We start from the raw sequence: 12,701 nt of genomic DNA on the forward strand, positions 1-12,701 counted from the left end.
ACCCCCTGTTATTTTTTTAACAGCCCATACTAGAAAAAACTAAACTCGGCACCCCATTATGGAATGTTATTAAGTACTTTTTGGGCATAACCGCCACTTGGTGTTCATCCCCAAAATGGGGGATTTTGGGGGAAACTCAAACATTTCAAATACAAAGACCCATCGAGTGACCCCTCATTTTAAAGGTCCTGGTAAAAGAAAACCAACAACGCAAATTAGAGGTCTCTATCTCAATTCAGTAAAAAATGGCAGCCAATTGAAATTCTCACAAGTTCCCAAACCCAAAATGGGGGATTTTGGGGTAAACTCAAAAATTTTAAATGATAAGTCCCATCGAGTGACCCCTCATTTTGAAGGTCATGATAAAAGAAAACTAACAACGCAAACTATAGGTCTCTATCTTAACACAGTAAAATATGGCAGTCGATTGAATATAAAATTGCAAGCTATTACAGTACCGATTTCTAAAGATTTCAATCAGCTTCCATTTTTTACTGGATTGAGATAGAAACCTCTAGTTTGCGTTGTTAGTTTTCTTTTACCAGGACCTTCAAAATGAGGGGTCACTTGATGGGGCTTATCATTTAAATCTTTTGAGTTTCCCCCCAAATCCCCCATTTTGGGTTAGGTAAGCAAGTGGATATTAGGCTTAAAAAATACTTCATAACATGCCAAAAAGGTGTGTAGAGTTTAGTTTTCCTAGTGTGAGCCACTACAAAATTTACAGGGGGTCTCCAGACTTGGAAAACTGTAAGTTAAATTTAACTTCTGAGAATTTCAATTGGCTGCCATTTTTTACTGGATTGAGATAAAGACCTCTAGTTTGCGTTGTTGGTCTTCTTTTACCAGGACCTTCAAAATGAGGGGTCACTCGATGGGTCTTTGTATTTGAAATTTTTAAGTTTCCCCCAAAATCCCCATTTTGGGGATGTACACCAAGTGACGGTTATGCCCAAAAAGTACTTCATAAGATGTAATAAAGATGTGCCGAGTTTAGTTTTTCTAGTATGGGCCGTTAAAAAAATAACAGGGGGTCTCCACACTTTTTACTAACCCTGTATAATGTCTTTCTGTTGTACCAAAAAAACTTAAACTCAATATTGCCGTGACAAGAGACTAAGAATTACTTTTTGGTCACTATGACAATTTTTCCCAGGGCCCCAAAATGGGGAAAATGGGGAAATGGGGAATGGGGGAGCAGCTCAAAATTGTTAAATATAGATCCCCGCCATTAAGTGACTCCTCATTTTGAAGGTCATCAGTTAAAAACAATATCCGTGATCTCAACCTAGTACAAAATAGTGGAAGTTTTTATTTTTCAGCTTCCCCAATATGCTTCATTTTGGGTTCCCACTGTTCCCAGGGGAAATTGTGATACCAACTAAAAAGTATACTGTTTTTCTTATGAAGGGAAAAGGGATAGGCTTTCCTGGTACAACCTCATTAAATGTTAATATTGGGTACTAACGTGGGGGTCTCTAAGGTCCATGAACACAGCTCTAATTTTCAGTATTTTATCAGTATTTAAAGTTTAAGTTACTAGAAAATGTCATACATACCTAAAAATATTTAATTTTTTGCCTGTTATTGTAGAAGTGATATATGCCTATAAGATAACTAATTTAAAATGTTGACTTTTTAAAATTAAGCTTAAAGCAGGTGGAATGAAAACACTTATTTTATGTTTTCCAACTAGGCTATATCAAATCCTATAAACTTTTATACCAATATTTTAATTATTTGTATATATTTTATACACCATTTGAGTGAAAAACTCAGACCATAACAAAATGTAAAATATCATGCTTATATGTCGTTAAATTAAATTTCCAAATTTTGGAAAAAATAACTAATAAAATCTACTTTTAAATTGAAAATGTTACTTCTTGTTGAATCCAACCTTGAAAAATCCCAACACTACTTAGTTATGTCATAAACTATGTAGCATGACACTTTCTATTTATATTCTCTGCTAAGTCAATTTTAAATTTAAATTCAATCAGTCATTACATTGATAAGAAAGATCATGTTCTATTTTTACAATGGTGATGTTATCTGGTACAGCCGATGAATGATTTCTTTCATCTAACCATAACAAATTCAAACAATTGAAAGTATTTTCAGTTGGTTAATAAAGATTCACCAGGAGTGTAATAGACCCTTGTTGCATAATACAGGTACAGTAGGAAGATATCATAGATAAAACATACTCCCTTAGTCCTTGTGTTGCTTAGTCTATGATAATATATACTCTATAGTTGAATGACAATTAATAAAACAGTTGATAAATCTATTTTATTTTTATTTAATACAAAATTAGAAGAAGATTTTTGTATGGTAAAATTATATTTTATAAATTTTGCACGATAAGGCCTACCTATTCATGACACAAGAGATGGACTACTACCGGTACTGATGTATTGTGTACTTTTCAATAATCGTTTTTCTCATGGGATTCTAGCTTCTCTCAGCCAAAAAACATATGAACCACACATAACATAGTAAATGAAATTTTAAGTTTTAGTATAAACCATTTATTTATTTTTCCTCTTTGGAGATTGTTTCCTCTTCTTTCTTTTCGTGGACGATTTTTTAGATTTTTTCCTATTTTTGCCAGATGATTTCTTTTTCTCTGCCCCTCTTTTGGCCAATACTCCTCTCCACCAGTGCTGGATGATGAATGCAGCTTTAGACCGAGCTATCCGTATCTCCAGTTCTCGATCTCTATCATCCGCTTCTGTGTGAAGTGACTCCAGCAGCTCTAGTTTAGCTGAGTATTGTTCAGTCATCTTATTAAACTTCTCGTGTTGATCTTCTATTTTACTCTTCAGTAGTAGAAGAGCAATATCCAGTGAGTCAACTTCTTTGCTATATCTAGCTGTCCATTTTTCAATTTTTTTCTGCAGATTCCCTATTGCTGTTTCTAGGTGACTTGTTACCTCATTGTTGACGGTGTTCTCTCTAAGCATTGCGGTCGTGCACTGTTCCCTAAGATCAGCCAAACTGTCCTCTTTCTCTTTAATCCGGTTCGCATTGTGGTCTACTTTTGCCTGCTGGTGGACATCATTGTTTCTCTTGAGAGTCTTGCACTGAGCCCACGCTCTCATTGCTGCTTGATGTAAACAAATCTGAGTCAATTTGTTCATGTACAGCCTAGTTTCTTCAGATTGCTTTTTAATAAAACTTATTTTTTCATTTAAAGTACAAATATTATTTTTTAGATTAATATTTTCTTGTTTCAAAAGAAAATTATCATAATACCTTAGGTTTTCAAGAAATGTAGTATATTTTAGGTCAGGCAGCATACTATCACCACTATTAAATGCACGAATAATCTTTTCCAAAACTTCTTGACACATAAAACGGCAGTGTTGAATGTGTTTGAGATACTCAGAGCTAGCAACATCTTGGTGCTCTGGAGGTTTTGTCTTCTGCAAGGTTGTCATACGTGTTGATATTGCTTGGTATGGCTCAAACCCCACTACTTCCAGCTCAGGAAGAAGCTTTTCAACAATTTTCAACTTGTCAACAGCTTTAGCTAGTATGATACAAACACCGTGTTCTTCTAATTTGTCTAATCTTTGGTTAAAGGAAATGGATTTTCTAAGGCGGGCTTCAAAATGACTAAGCAATTTCAAATTTCCTATTTCTACTCTTGTTTGAGGCATATTAGTTTCTTATTAGTCAACAGAAGTTAAACTTTTGTCTTTTAAAATAATGCATAGAGTGGACAATAATATTTATTATTTACCTATATCATCTACAGCTTCAGCTGTTTACACAAATAAGCTTTATTATCACAATTATTAGCATTCTAAACAGACTTGCAAAAAAATAAATACTTTTTTACAATTCCTGTGAAGTTTCTAATATAACTGGGGGTTATATGTTGAGAATACCAATACTGTAACAAAGGTTGGAGGAGACATTGTCAGTGTAATTTGTGTCAAAGTAGGGTGATAGTTATTTTTAAACCTTTTGTAATCACCTTGCACAATGAGAAGGCTTATGCTAACCTCTTGCCTCTTGTGACACCTGAGGGTAAAATAGTAAATATTATTTCAAGTTGACCCTGTTTGTTGTAGAAACGGATGTTTGGGAATCCTGAAACCTCTGCAAGTTTTCTAAATATTCACATAGCACATTGCTATTACCAGTTGTTGAGCACAGAAACTATTAATGCCAAAACCAATACCAGCGATTGTTTTAAGACTGTGTATTTAAATTAAATAAATTATGGCACTATACTGGCTACATTTTAATTGTAACTAATTCTAATTAATTAATTAATCCATTCATTATTAGGAATTTTTTAATGGATAGGTTTAGTAGTAGGCTTTCATAACCAACAAATACCCCCACCGCAGCAAACCTGCAGGTTAAGCAAATTTCCATGTAAATTTGGCTGGATTTCCACGAAAATATTCCCTTAAAATATTGAAATATATTTTCTATTTAAATAGCATTGATTTTAATGAGTATACCCTTCTTAGTTTTTCTGCTACAGGAAAAATAAAATTTAAGGTGTGTTTTGTATTGAAATATTGACAGTTAATTAATAAACTAATTTGCTAAATTCATTAGAATACCTATATCTATAAAAAAGCAAACTATAACAGTTTATTTTATTCTTGATAAGAACGCAGTATCCAAAGTCAATGGTACGTCTGGTTCAGTCATTGGAATGTCTGGTCTACTTGCAGTAGCAGTATCCAAACTAAATGGTATCTTTTGTTCACATTAATGGAATTCCTATTTGCAGTACTGTACCTAGTAATGGTAGGTCTAGTTCACTTAAATATAAAGTCTACTTACTTTATCCCAATATCCAAACTCAACGGTAGGCCTATATTTGGTTCACATAAATGGAATATAGCTATTTGGAGAATCTAAAGTCAATTTCAATAGTGCATCACTATAATTATTGCGGATATTCATTTTGTAGTAAATAGTAGTAAATTTTGTAGTTTTAAATGATATTAATCCGATTGTTCTTCTCTTTTTCTCTCACGTAGGGAAAAGCCCTGTGGTCCGATTTATACCATTTCAGATTTATACCTTCCCATGGTTGGTTACTACCAAGACTGTGCTAAATTTTGTGCAGATCGCTTCAGCCCCGTTCAGTAGGAGTATTTTTAAAACAAAAGTAGGTGTGTCGCTTTGCTTTACTCCGCTCAATAACATGGGAATTTTAAATTTACACTTTTTTCAAAATTTTCTCCGTAACCTTTAGTTATACAGCAACTCTTCAACATATTAAATTATTTCTATTTTTAAACTCTACAAAACAGTCAGGAAATAAATTGTAAAATTTTATGTTTTTAGGGTAAAAAATTAGAAAACCTAATTTTTACTCCATAAAACCCCTTCTCCCATAGTCTGATTATACTGGTTTAAAAACTAGTTTAAGATTAAATGTAGATTTACACAAAATTTCATCAAAATTGGGTAAATGTTGCTCAAGTTATCGTGCTAGCAGACACAAACATTCATACATAATATATGCATTTGAACGGATGGTGTTTCTGTCCTCTGGGGACCACAAAACGAAAAAGAAAATCCGGTCTTACCATGAGACAGCTAGGGTTATAGCTTATTCCCTATATGGGAAATTCGCTAAACTAGTTGAAATTGCACAGATAATTACAAAAATACAGAGAATTTACATAGTCACTAGCTTCTTCTTCAGTAGTAAAGATATTCAGTATAGTGAGTTAGTGATAGTGATAAAAAAAACCATAGTCTAGCTAAACAGCATATTCTTCTTCTTCCTTTTCCAAAATGTACAGGAGCTTCATTTAGGGGCCCCCAGTACAGTAATGTAGGAGGGGACATTTGCATCCTGAGCTAGAAAAAAAATGCTGTAGGGTCAACCAAGGGTCAAGCAAAGTCTTTGCTTAGGGTCCAAATGTAGGGTCAAGCAAAGTCTTTGCTAATATACAAATACTTTCTCCTGCCAAATCCTAAAAAGCACGGCAGACAAAAATCTGCTTATTCTTATACAGTAATTTAAAACAAAAATATTATTTTTTAGTGTCTCTAAAACAGGCAATCTTTAATATTAAATTTAGTGTAGTTCACACTTATTGGTGTCACACTCGTATGCGTTAAAAAAATCATATAATGGCAGAGCCAATTATTCTTGTTTACCAGCTCATTTGCTGCGACACCTGTGGTTATTTCACTGCCTTACCACCATTGATCTCTGTATAATAGAGATATATGTTTACCATGTACCACCCAGAAACACATTATTATGTTTCTGTCTGTTGTCAATAATTGTCAGTTTCATTAATTTTCTGCCTGAATTTAAATAAATTTTACCTAGCCTATATAATTTTGTTTTTAATTATTCTAAGTGCTTTAAACAATTAAAATAAGCTGAAACCCCTATTTTCCTGTTTCAAAACTGCAAAATTTTCCCCATGACCCCCCCCCCTCTCTGGTGTTCCCCCCCAAGGATCTGGTGAAATGACACCATTGACAATGTACCAATAAGAACCAAAATTAATAAATTCTATGGGAGGTAAGCTTTATAGATGTTTTTTCAATACGTTTTAAGTTTGAACTAATTGCTGATGTAAATTTTCCATGAGGTAAGTTAATCACACACACAAAAGATTAAAGATTGTGGTCATACATAAAAATGAACGAACTTAGGCTATTTACTTAATGGGAAAATTGGTCAATACATTTATTTTGTAGAACAAAGCAACTATATAAAAAATAAATTATTTTAAGAGACATTTATTTTGACTGATGAATGTTGAATAATGATGTGAAGGTGGAACCATAAGTAAATATCAATCAGAAGTTGTTTTAAAAATTTAGATTAAAATCTTACCTATATGTACACCGGTTTTTTGGTAATATTGGTATCACCAAGTTTCCCAAAACTCTTAAACATTTTTATTTCTTTTTATGAACACTCAGCATGTTGCAGAGGTTGTCATGAGACATTATTTTAGCCCTTACTTTGAATATTAATGAGTTAATATCCATTGAATAAATACAGGTTTATTGCTTATGAATATTCATATACATGTGTTAGTTAACCTTTAAAATGAACGCCTTGTCAGGTAAACATTTAAATATATTGTAAGGTTAACTATAAATATACTTATATGCCTTTATATTATAATTTATAAATCTTTACTTTATGTAACAGTTTTTTTCATTATTTCCCTAATCTTTCATTATTTCCCTATCCTGTACCGTACCTCTATTCAATTTTAATTTAATCTCCATGAAGTCAAAAAAGTCTCAATACTGATAGCTATACTCATAGTTTTTAGTTTACTTTTGGAATAAGACCCACTAATTACTTGACTGGCACTGGTGGTTTAATTTAAATCTTGTTGATCGGGAATGGAATACATACATAACAAACATTTAAACACATAACTCGGTTGGTTGTATTTAAAAAAAAATGTTTTTATGCTGTAAAAGAATCAGTCCAACCTTGGTCCAGACCTTGTCATTTGAATGTTATGTAATCAGTGACATAACACAAGGAGGAAGAAGGACCATGAATGTACAGTAGCTTTTACTGAATAGTTCTTCTAGACTCATTAAATTGCAAAACATGTCTCTTGCCAAGAAAGGTGCATACAGATTGACCGACAGGATGATTTATGTATGGCTGTTTATGTAAGTCCTGAGTATCATATATGGTACTGTATCAGTAATGATAGACATTAAATAGGAAATGTTTGTTAATTATTGGAAAAGTACAACCACCTAGTAAATTAGTATAACAAGATGTTTGAAGTTATGATCAGACTTATTTTCAATCCACTTGTCTTGGTTAAAATAATAGCATATTCTGAGGTGCTACATATGTTAAGGCATATATAAAGGCACATACCAAATTATTGGTGATGTGTAATTTGGAGCTTAAATGTATGGAATTTGTATCAACGAAACGATGCCTTATTGTAATATCTAAAAACATTAATCAACATCATAATAAATTAGCCATTGTCCTGTTCAACCCTTGCCTCAGTCTACCTCAACTTACCTTGAGATGGGCTTTGTTATAAAAATATTGAACTATCAATTGAATGACCACTTATCAATTATATTGAGATAGGGACCCCGCATAGGTTCAAACCCAAATATGAGTGAAGGATGTGTATGGAGTGAGATGATCTATGTAGCTTTGGGACGGCAGCGTCCTCCTGTAATACAGCTACTTGTAGGTCATGAATTGTGGATATTTATAGACATGCACTGTGGATGTGATACTCCCTGGTGTGGATTAACATCTATTAGGTACCATATTATCATTTAATTTACAATCTGTATCAAAATTCCTTTGTAGTGTTTTCTGATGTTTCGTTAACTTTTGTATTTTATTTAAATTTTAAATTAAAAGCGACCAGTAAGACAAAGAACTGTGAGTGGCTGGAGGAAACGCGATTGTGACCGCTTGCATCAACCTCCCAATGGAACATTTGATGGATACAGAGTGGCAGTACCGCTTTGGTGATACATCCAACCTCGGAAAAATGTACGTTAAATGTTTACATTGTGGAGGCTTTCATTTTAAGCAATGAAAGACTGGCCAAGACTGAGACAGTTCAATTTTTTACTCTTTGTTGCCATAAATGAATGGTTTGTTTACCTCATTTGCGGAATGCACACTTTCAGGAACTTATTGGAAACTCTTAAGCTAAAAACAGTGCTGTGAGACTTAAATAATTCCAGGTCCAGAAACAATTTGGATAAAATTTGTCAATTCAATTCCGCTTTTGCCATGGTCAGCTCTGAAGCTAATTTAGATGAGAGGATTACACAGGGGATCTACAATTTCAAAATCCACGACAGGTTTTACCACCGAGTAGTCCATCTAATTCCTCAAGAAGGTCATGATCCTGAATACGCACATATGTATAAGTACGACGTTGGCACTGGAACCGAACAGCGCATGAAACACAATTCAAACAAAAAATTCAATGAAAAAATATGCGGGAAATCCAATCTTTTAAAACTGTGTCAGAAATTTGTAGGGACGAGACCTCACAGGAGTCAAGTGAGATTCTTATGTACATAATAAGAGAAACAAGAAGTGATTTACCTCGCTACAATGATGCTACCTGTATAGACGTGGCAGTTTTTTTAAAGCTGTAAACAGAGCTGTATACCTTGCCAAATAAATCTCATAGTTTTTAATAATATTAAACGGGCTTATCCGTTCTAGATCCGTCGTTTGATCCAATTGCTAAAACACCATCCTATACCCTATTGGAATAACCACTATGGTTTTATGGTGTTGCCATGTTGTTTCAATTTACGTGGATTTTTGTACCCTCTTATGTTACCAACCGGAGACTTTGGTTGGGGTTCCTAATTTAAAAACACCTAAAACAGAACATATCGTAGAAATAATTTAACAATGTACATGACGTACTGGTTGGAATCAAGATAGGGATTTGAAAAGCTCAATTTACAGTGTGTGCTTGATATCTACGTGCGTGCTCATAGAGGATATCCACCTACATTACATAAGAGATGACCAAAGCAGTATGAGAGCGTATCTTTATTTACTTTCCGTAAATTTAATAACAGGTACAATGCTGATTAAGAAGTTATTTAAATATTGTATATTTATTTTATAATTTTTTACATCATAACTTAGTTTTTATTTTCTATAATCAGTCATAGAAATCACTTTAGAGTGACTCTTTGATTGAGGCCTTGCTATTTATGTTTTTGTTCTTTATTCTTTTATTACAAGTTGGAGTTTTGCTCGATTTCGAGCAACTGGTTATCTAGTAAAGTATACAAAAATAGTAATTGACTACGACCTGATGTTTCATTAGTCAGGACCATTGATTAAAAGCCCAAAGATCAAGGACAGCTGGGTCCAGAGTTGAGCCATCAAAAGCTGCACAATTTTCTCAGGATCGAACTGGCGACCTCAAGGTTACTGGGTGAGCACTATAATAACCACTGGCTACTCAGCTATTCAAAATAACAAATTCTACAAATTTAGGTATAAGTGTGTTGTTAATTGTTTTAGGCTAACATGCTTTGGCATATCCTGGAGTATGGGAAACTATTTTTTAATCCTTACATTATAAAACTCTGTTGAGTTTAAAAGGAAGGAAGCAGGATGACATTCAAAGTTGATAAATATTTAATTAATTTTGCGGTGTTGTTCAGCTTCAACTTAAAACCGTACAGTTAAACCACAGTCAGTACTCAGTAGTTTTACCTCTGTTTTTGGGTTTTACGTGGTTTAACACTTCATCAAATTGGGCCTTTAGTGTTAAACCCAAATAACATGCATTTGATATAGGAAAGTTAGGTTTTTTGTTATTTACGCAAAAACTAAAAGAGATACGAAGTAAGTGTAAATTAGAAAGTTGTTAGGAATTTAAAAACCTATAAAATGATGTGCCACTTGACATATGTTGCTATTTAAAATTTTGAAAAATGAGCATTTGCAAATTTTCAAAAATAATTTTTTTTTGAATTTTTATAATTTCAAAAAACCGTTACTTGTAGCATATCAAAGGAAAGCTAATTTCATAACGAGTAAGAAAATTCAACCGGAGAAGGGATAAATGCATTGGTATAGGAAACACAGAGTATTAAAGAAATATAGATTTTTTCCAAAAAATCTGCCGCCATTTTGAAACGGAAAAAGATAACTAATTTCTGTTTTTACCAAAATGTTTGTCTATCAAATACCTTTAAAATGATGTATAACATGACATATGTTTACATTTGAAAATTCCGAGATTCGAACTAGTGACCCTCAGTTTTTGGCACACCCTGTATTGGGAAAAAGTTAAAAATATTTTTACGTTATTCCTTGGGGTCGATTTAGCGGGAAATAATTTTATTTCGTCCTTTTACGTTAAGCCGTTTTTCCGTAATCAATTTGAGACACCTCTCGTGAGACACCCTGTACTGTTTATTTTTGACGTAACGATTTAAAGTTAAAATAGCCTAAAAATGAAGAAGAGAGACCTAAGTGTTGCCAAAGGTAAACAAATATTAAACTTTATTTTGCTTCAACAAACTAATTAATCTTAGTAACTGAAATAGGGAATGAATCAGGCAATTTTAAGGAAATATATGCCCAACTAGTCTGCATATATGCTGTGGTGGGGTTATTATTATTTTCTTTTGTATGTTGGCGTTAGCATAACTAGCAGCAAGATTGTTGAAGTTCCTTACCCGAGGGACAGACACTTCAGTTATACAAAACTGTACTGCGGTGTTTGCGTCGTGATCTCCCAGGGCGCGCTAGATACATCTTGAGCTGAAACCTACAAATTGTCACAGTTGATTGCCACAGTTAATGCAAACAACGTGTATACCCACTTCCTGTACCCATCCTTTTTATATTGAGATATGAATTACAAAACATCGTATAAAGAGATTTTTAGTGCCATTGACTTCTACTTACAGCACTCGAAGAGCTCAGGATTTGGACCTTCCGCGCTGTCGACTCGAACGGACCTTGAAGTCCTACCCTAGGTCGGCCATAAAAATCTTCAACACGCTGCCGTCAAAAGTTCGAGAGATGGGCATGACAGAATTTAAAAAAGTTGTTCATAAGGCCCTCGTGAATAGGCCACTATATTCGCTGGGGGAGCTAAATGAGATACCACTCTTCCCATTACAGTAAAAACGTCCGCCATACCACCAGTAGTTGTAAATATTAGTTTTATTATAGTAACTTACAGTATTTAATTGTCTTTACATCTTTAAAGACATGACGCGATCTATCTGACATTGTCAGTCAAGGATCAAGAATACAAGTATCAAGTATCAAGTAAGTACTGTACAATTACAAATAATAGTTCCACAATAATATTTCTAAATTTTAATCTATTTAAGATTTTCCCATATTTTCTGAAGACTAAACAATGTCTTTTAACGCAAGATATTTACGTTTAAATTTTTGGTGTCGGATCGTATTTTACAATCTGTTCATTTACCTTAGTAAGAAAAATACGTAACAAAAAAATTGGCAGGGATCAAGCAGTTTATAATTTTTTAATTATTACCGGGGGGCCGAGCATTGGCTAAAGACAACTTTGATTGTAAAAGCAATATAAAGGAAAGTCACGTTTTATTTTCAACTAATTTTGGCTTTTTATTATTTAAGTTTCAATGGAATTAAAATTAAAATTATCTTTATTTATAGAATGTACCAAACGTACAATAAATAGTGCCAAGCTTATCCTTACTATGTACAAATACTTATCAAATCAAAATATCTTATAATAAAAAAGTAAAATAAAATAGTTACAAATAATTACTTAAATAGGCCTACTTAAATTATTACAAATAATTTTGTAATTATTGCTTTAGAGACTCATTATAACCTATATTTGACATTATTCTTATTACTTTTACTTCTCCCCCAACACAAATAGAGTGACCTTGTTTATGGAGAAAGTTTTATTTTCATCACGATTTTCGAGATTGAGTTTTAAGCGGATATAGCCGTTTTTGATGAAATTTGGTATGTAGGCACTAATCCATGGTATCTCCAGGCGTTTTTGTAATTTTGATTTTGAATGGTGATTTTCCCCTAAAAACCCATAAAATAACGGAAAAATAGAATTTTCTCGAAAATTACCCGAATAATAAAAGTTTAGTATGGTATAGCCAATTCTGAGCAAAATTGCGCCAATCCTATTTCCGCAAAAACTACCGTTCAAAAGATTTTGTAACTT

The 12,701-nt window shown here is 33.2% G+C and overlaps 1 protein-coding gene across 1 annotated transcript; it reads right to left on the minus strand.

The window, feature by feature from the left end:
* Positions 1-2,534: 2,534 nt before the first annotated feature.
* LOC128985497 (uncharacterized) lies at positions 2,535-3,107 on the minus strand. The gene has a single exon (XM_054405087.1). It carries the CDS (start codon positions 3,105-3,107, stop codon positions 2,535-2,537), a length of 573 nt encoding a protein of 190 aa, XP_054261062.1.
* Between the last annotated feature and the right edge of the window lie 9,594 nt (positions 3,108-12,701).

This window comes from Macrosteles quadrilineatus, unplaced genomic scaffold, assembly GCF_028750875.1.
Source record: "Macrosteles quadrilineatus isolate MER2022 unplaced genomic scaffold, UCM_ALF_1.0 Scaffold_1__1_contigs__length_201487025, whole genome shotgun sequence".
NCBI classification, from domain to species: domain Eukaryota; kingdom Metazoa; phylum Arthropoda; class Insecta; order Hemiptera; family Cicadellidae; genus Macrosteles; species Macrosteles quadrilineatus.

Excerpts from the sequence above, each read along its gene's own strand:
- LOC128985497 (XM_054405087.1), bottom strand. The coding sequence starts at position 3,107 with ATGAGAGCGTGGGCTCAGTGCAAGACTCTCAAGAGAAACAATGATGTC.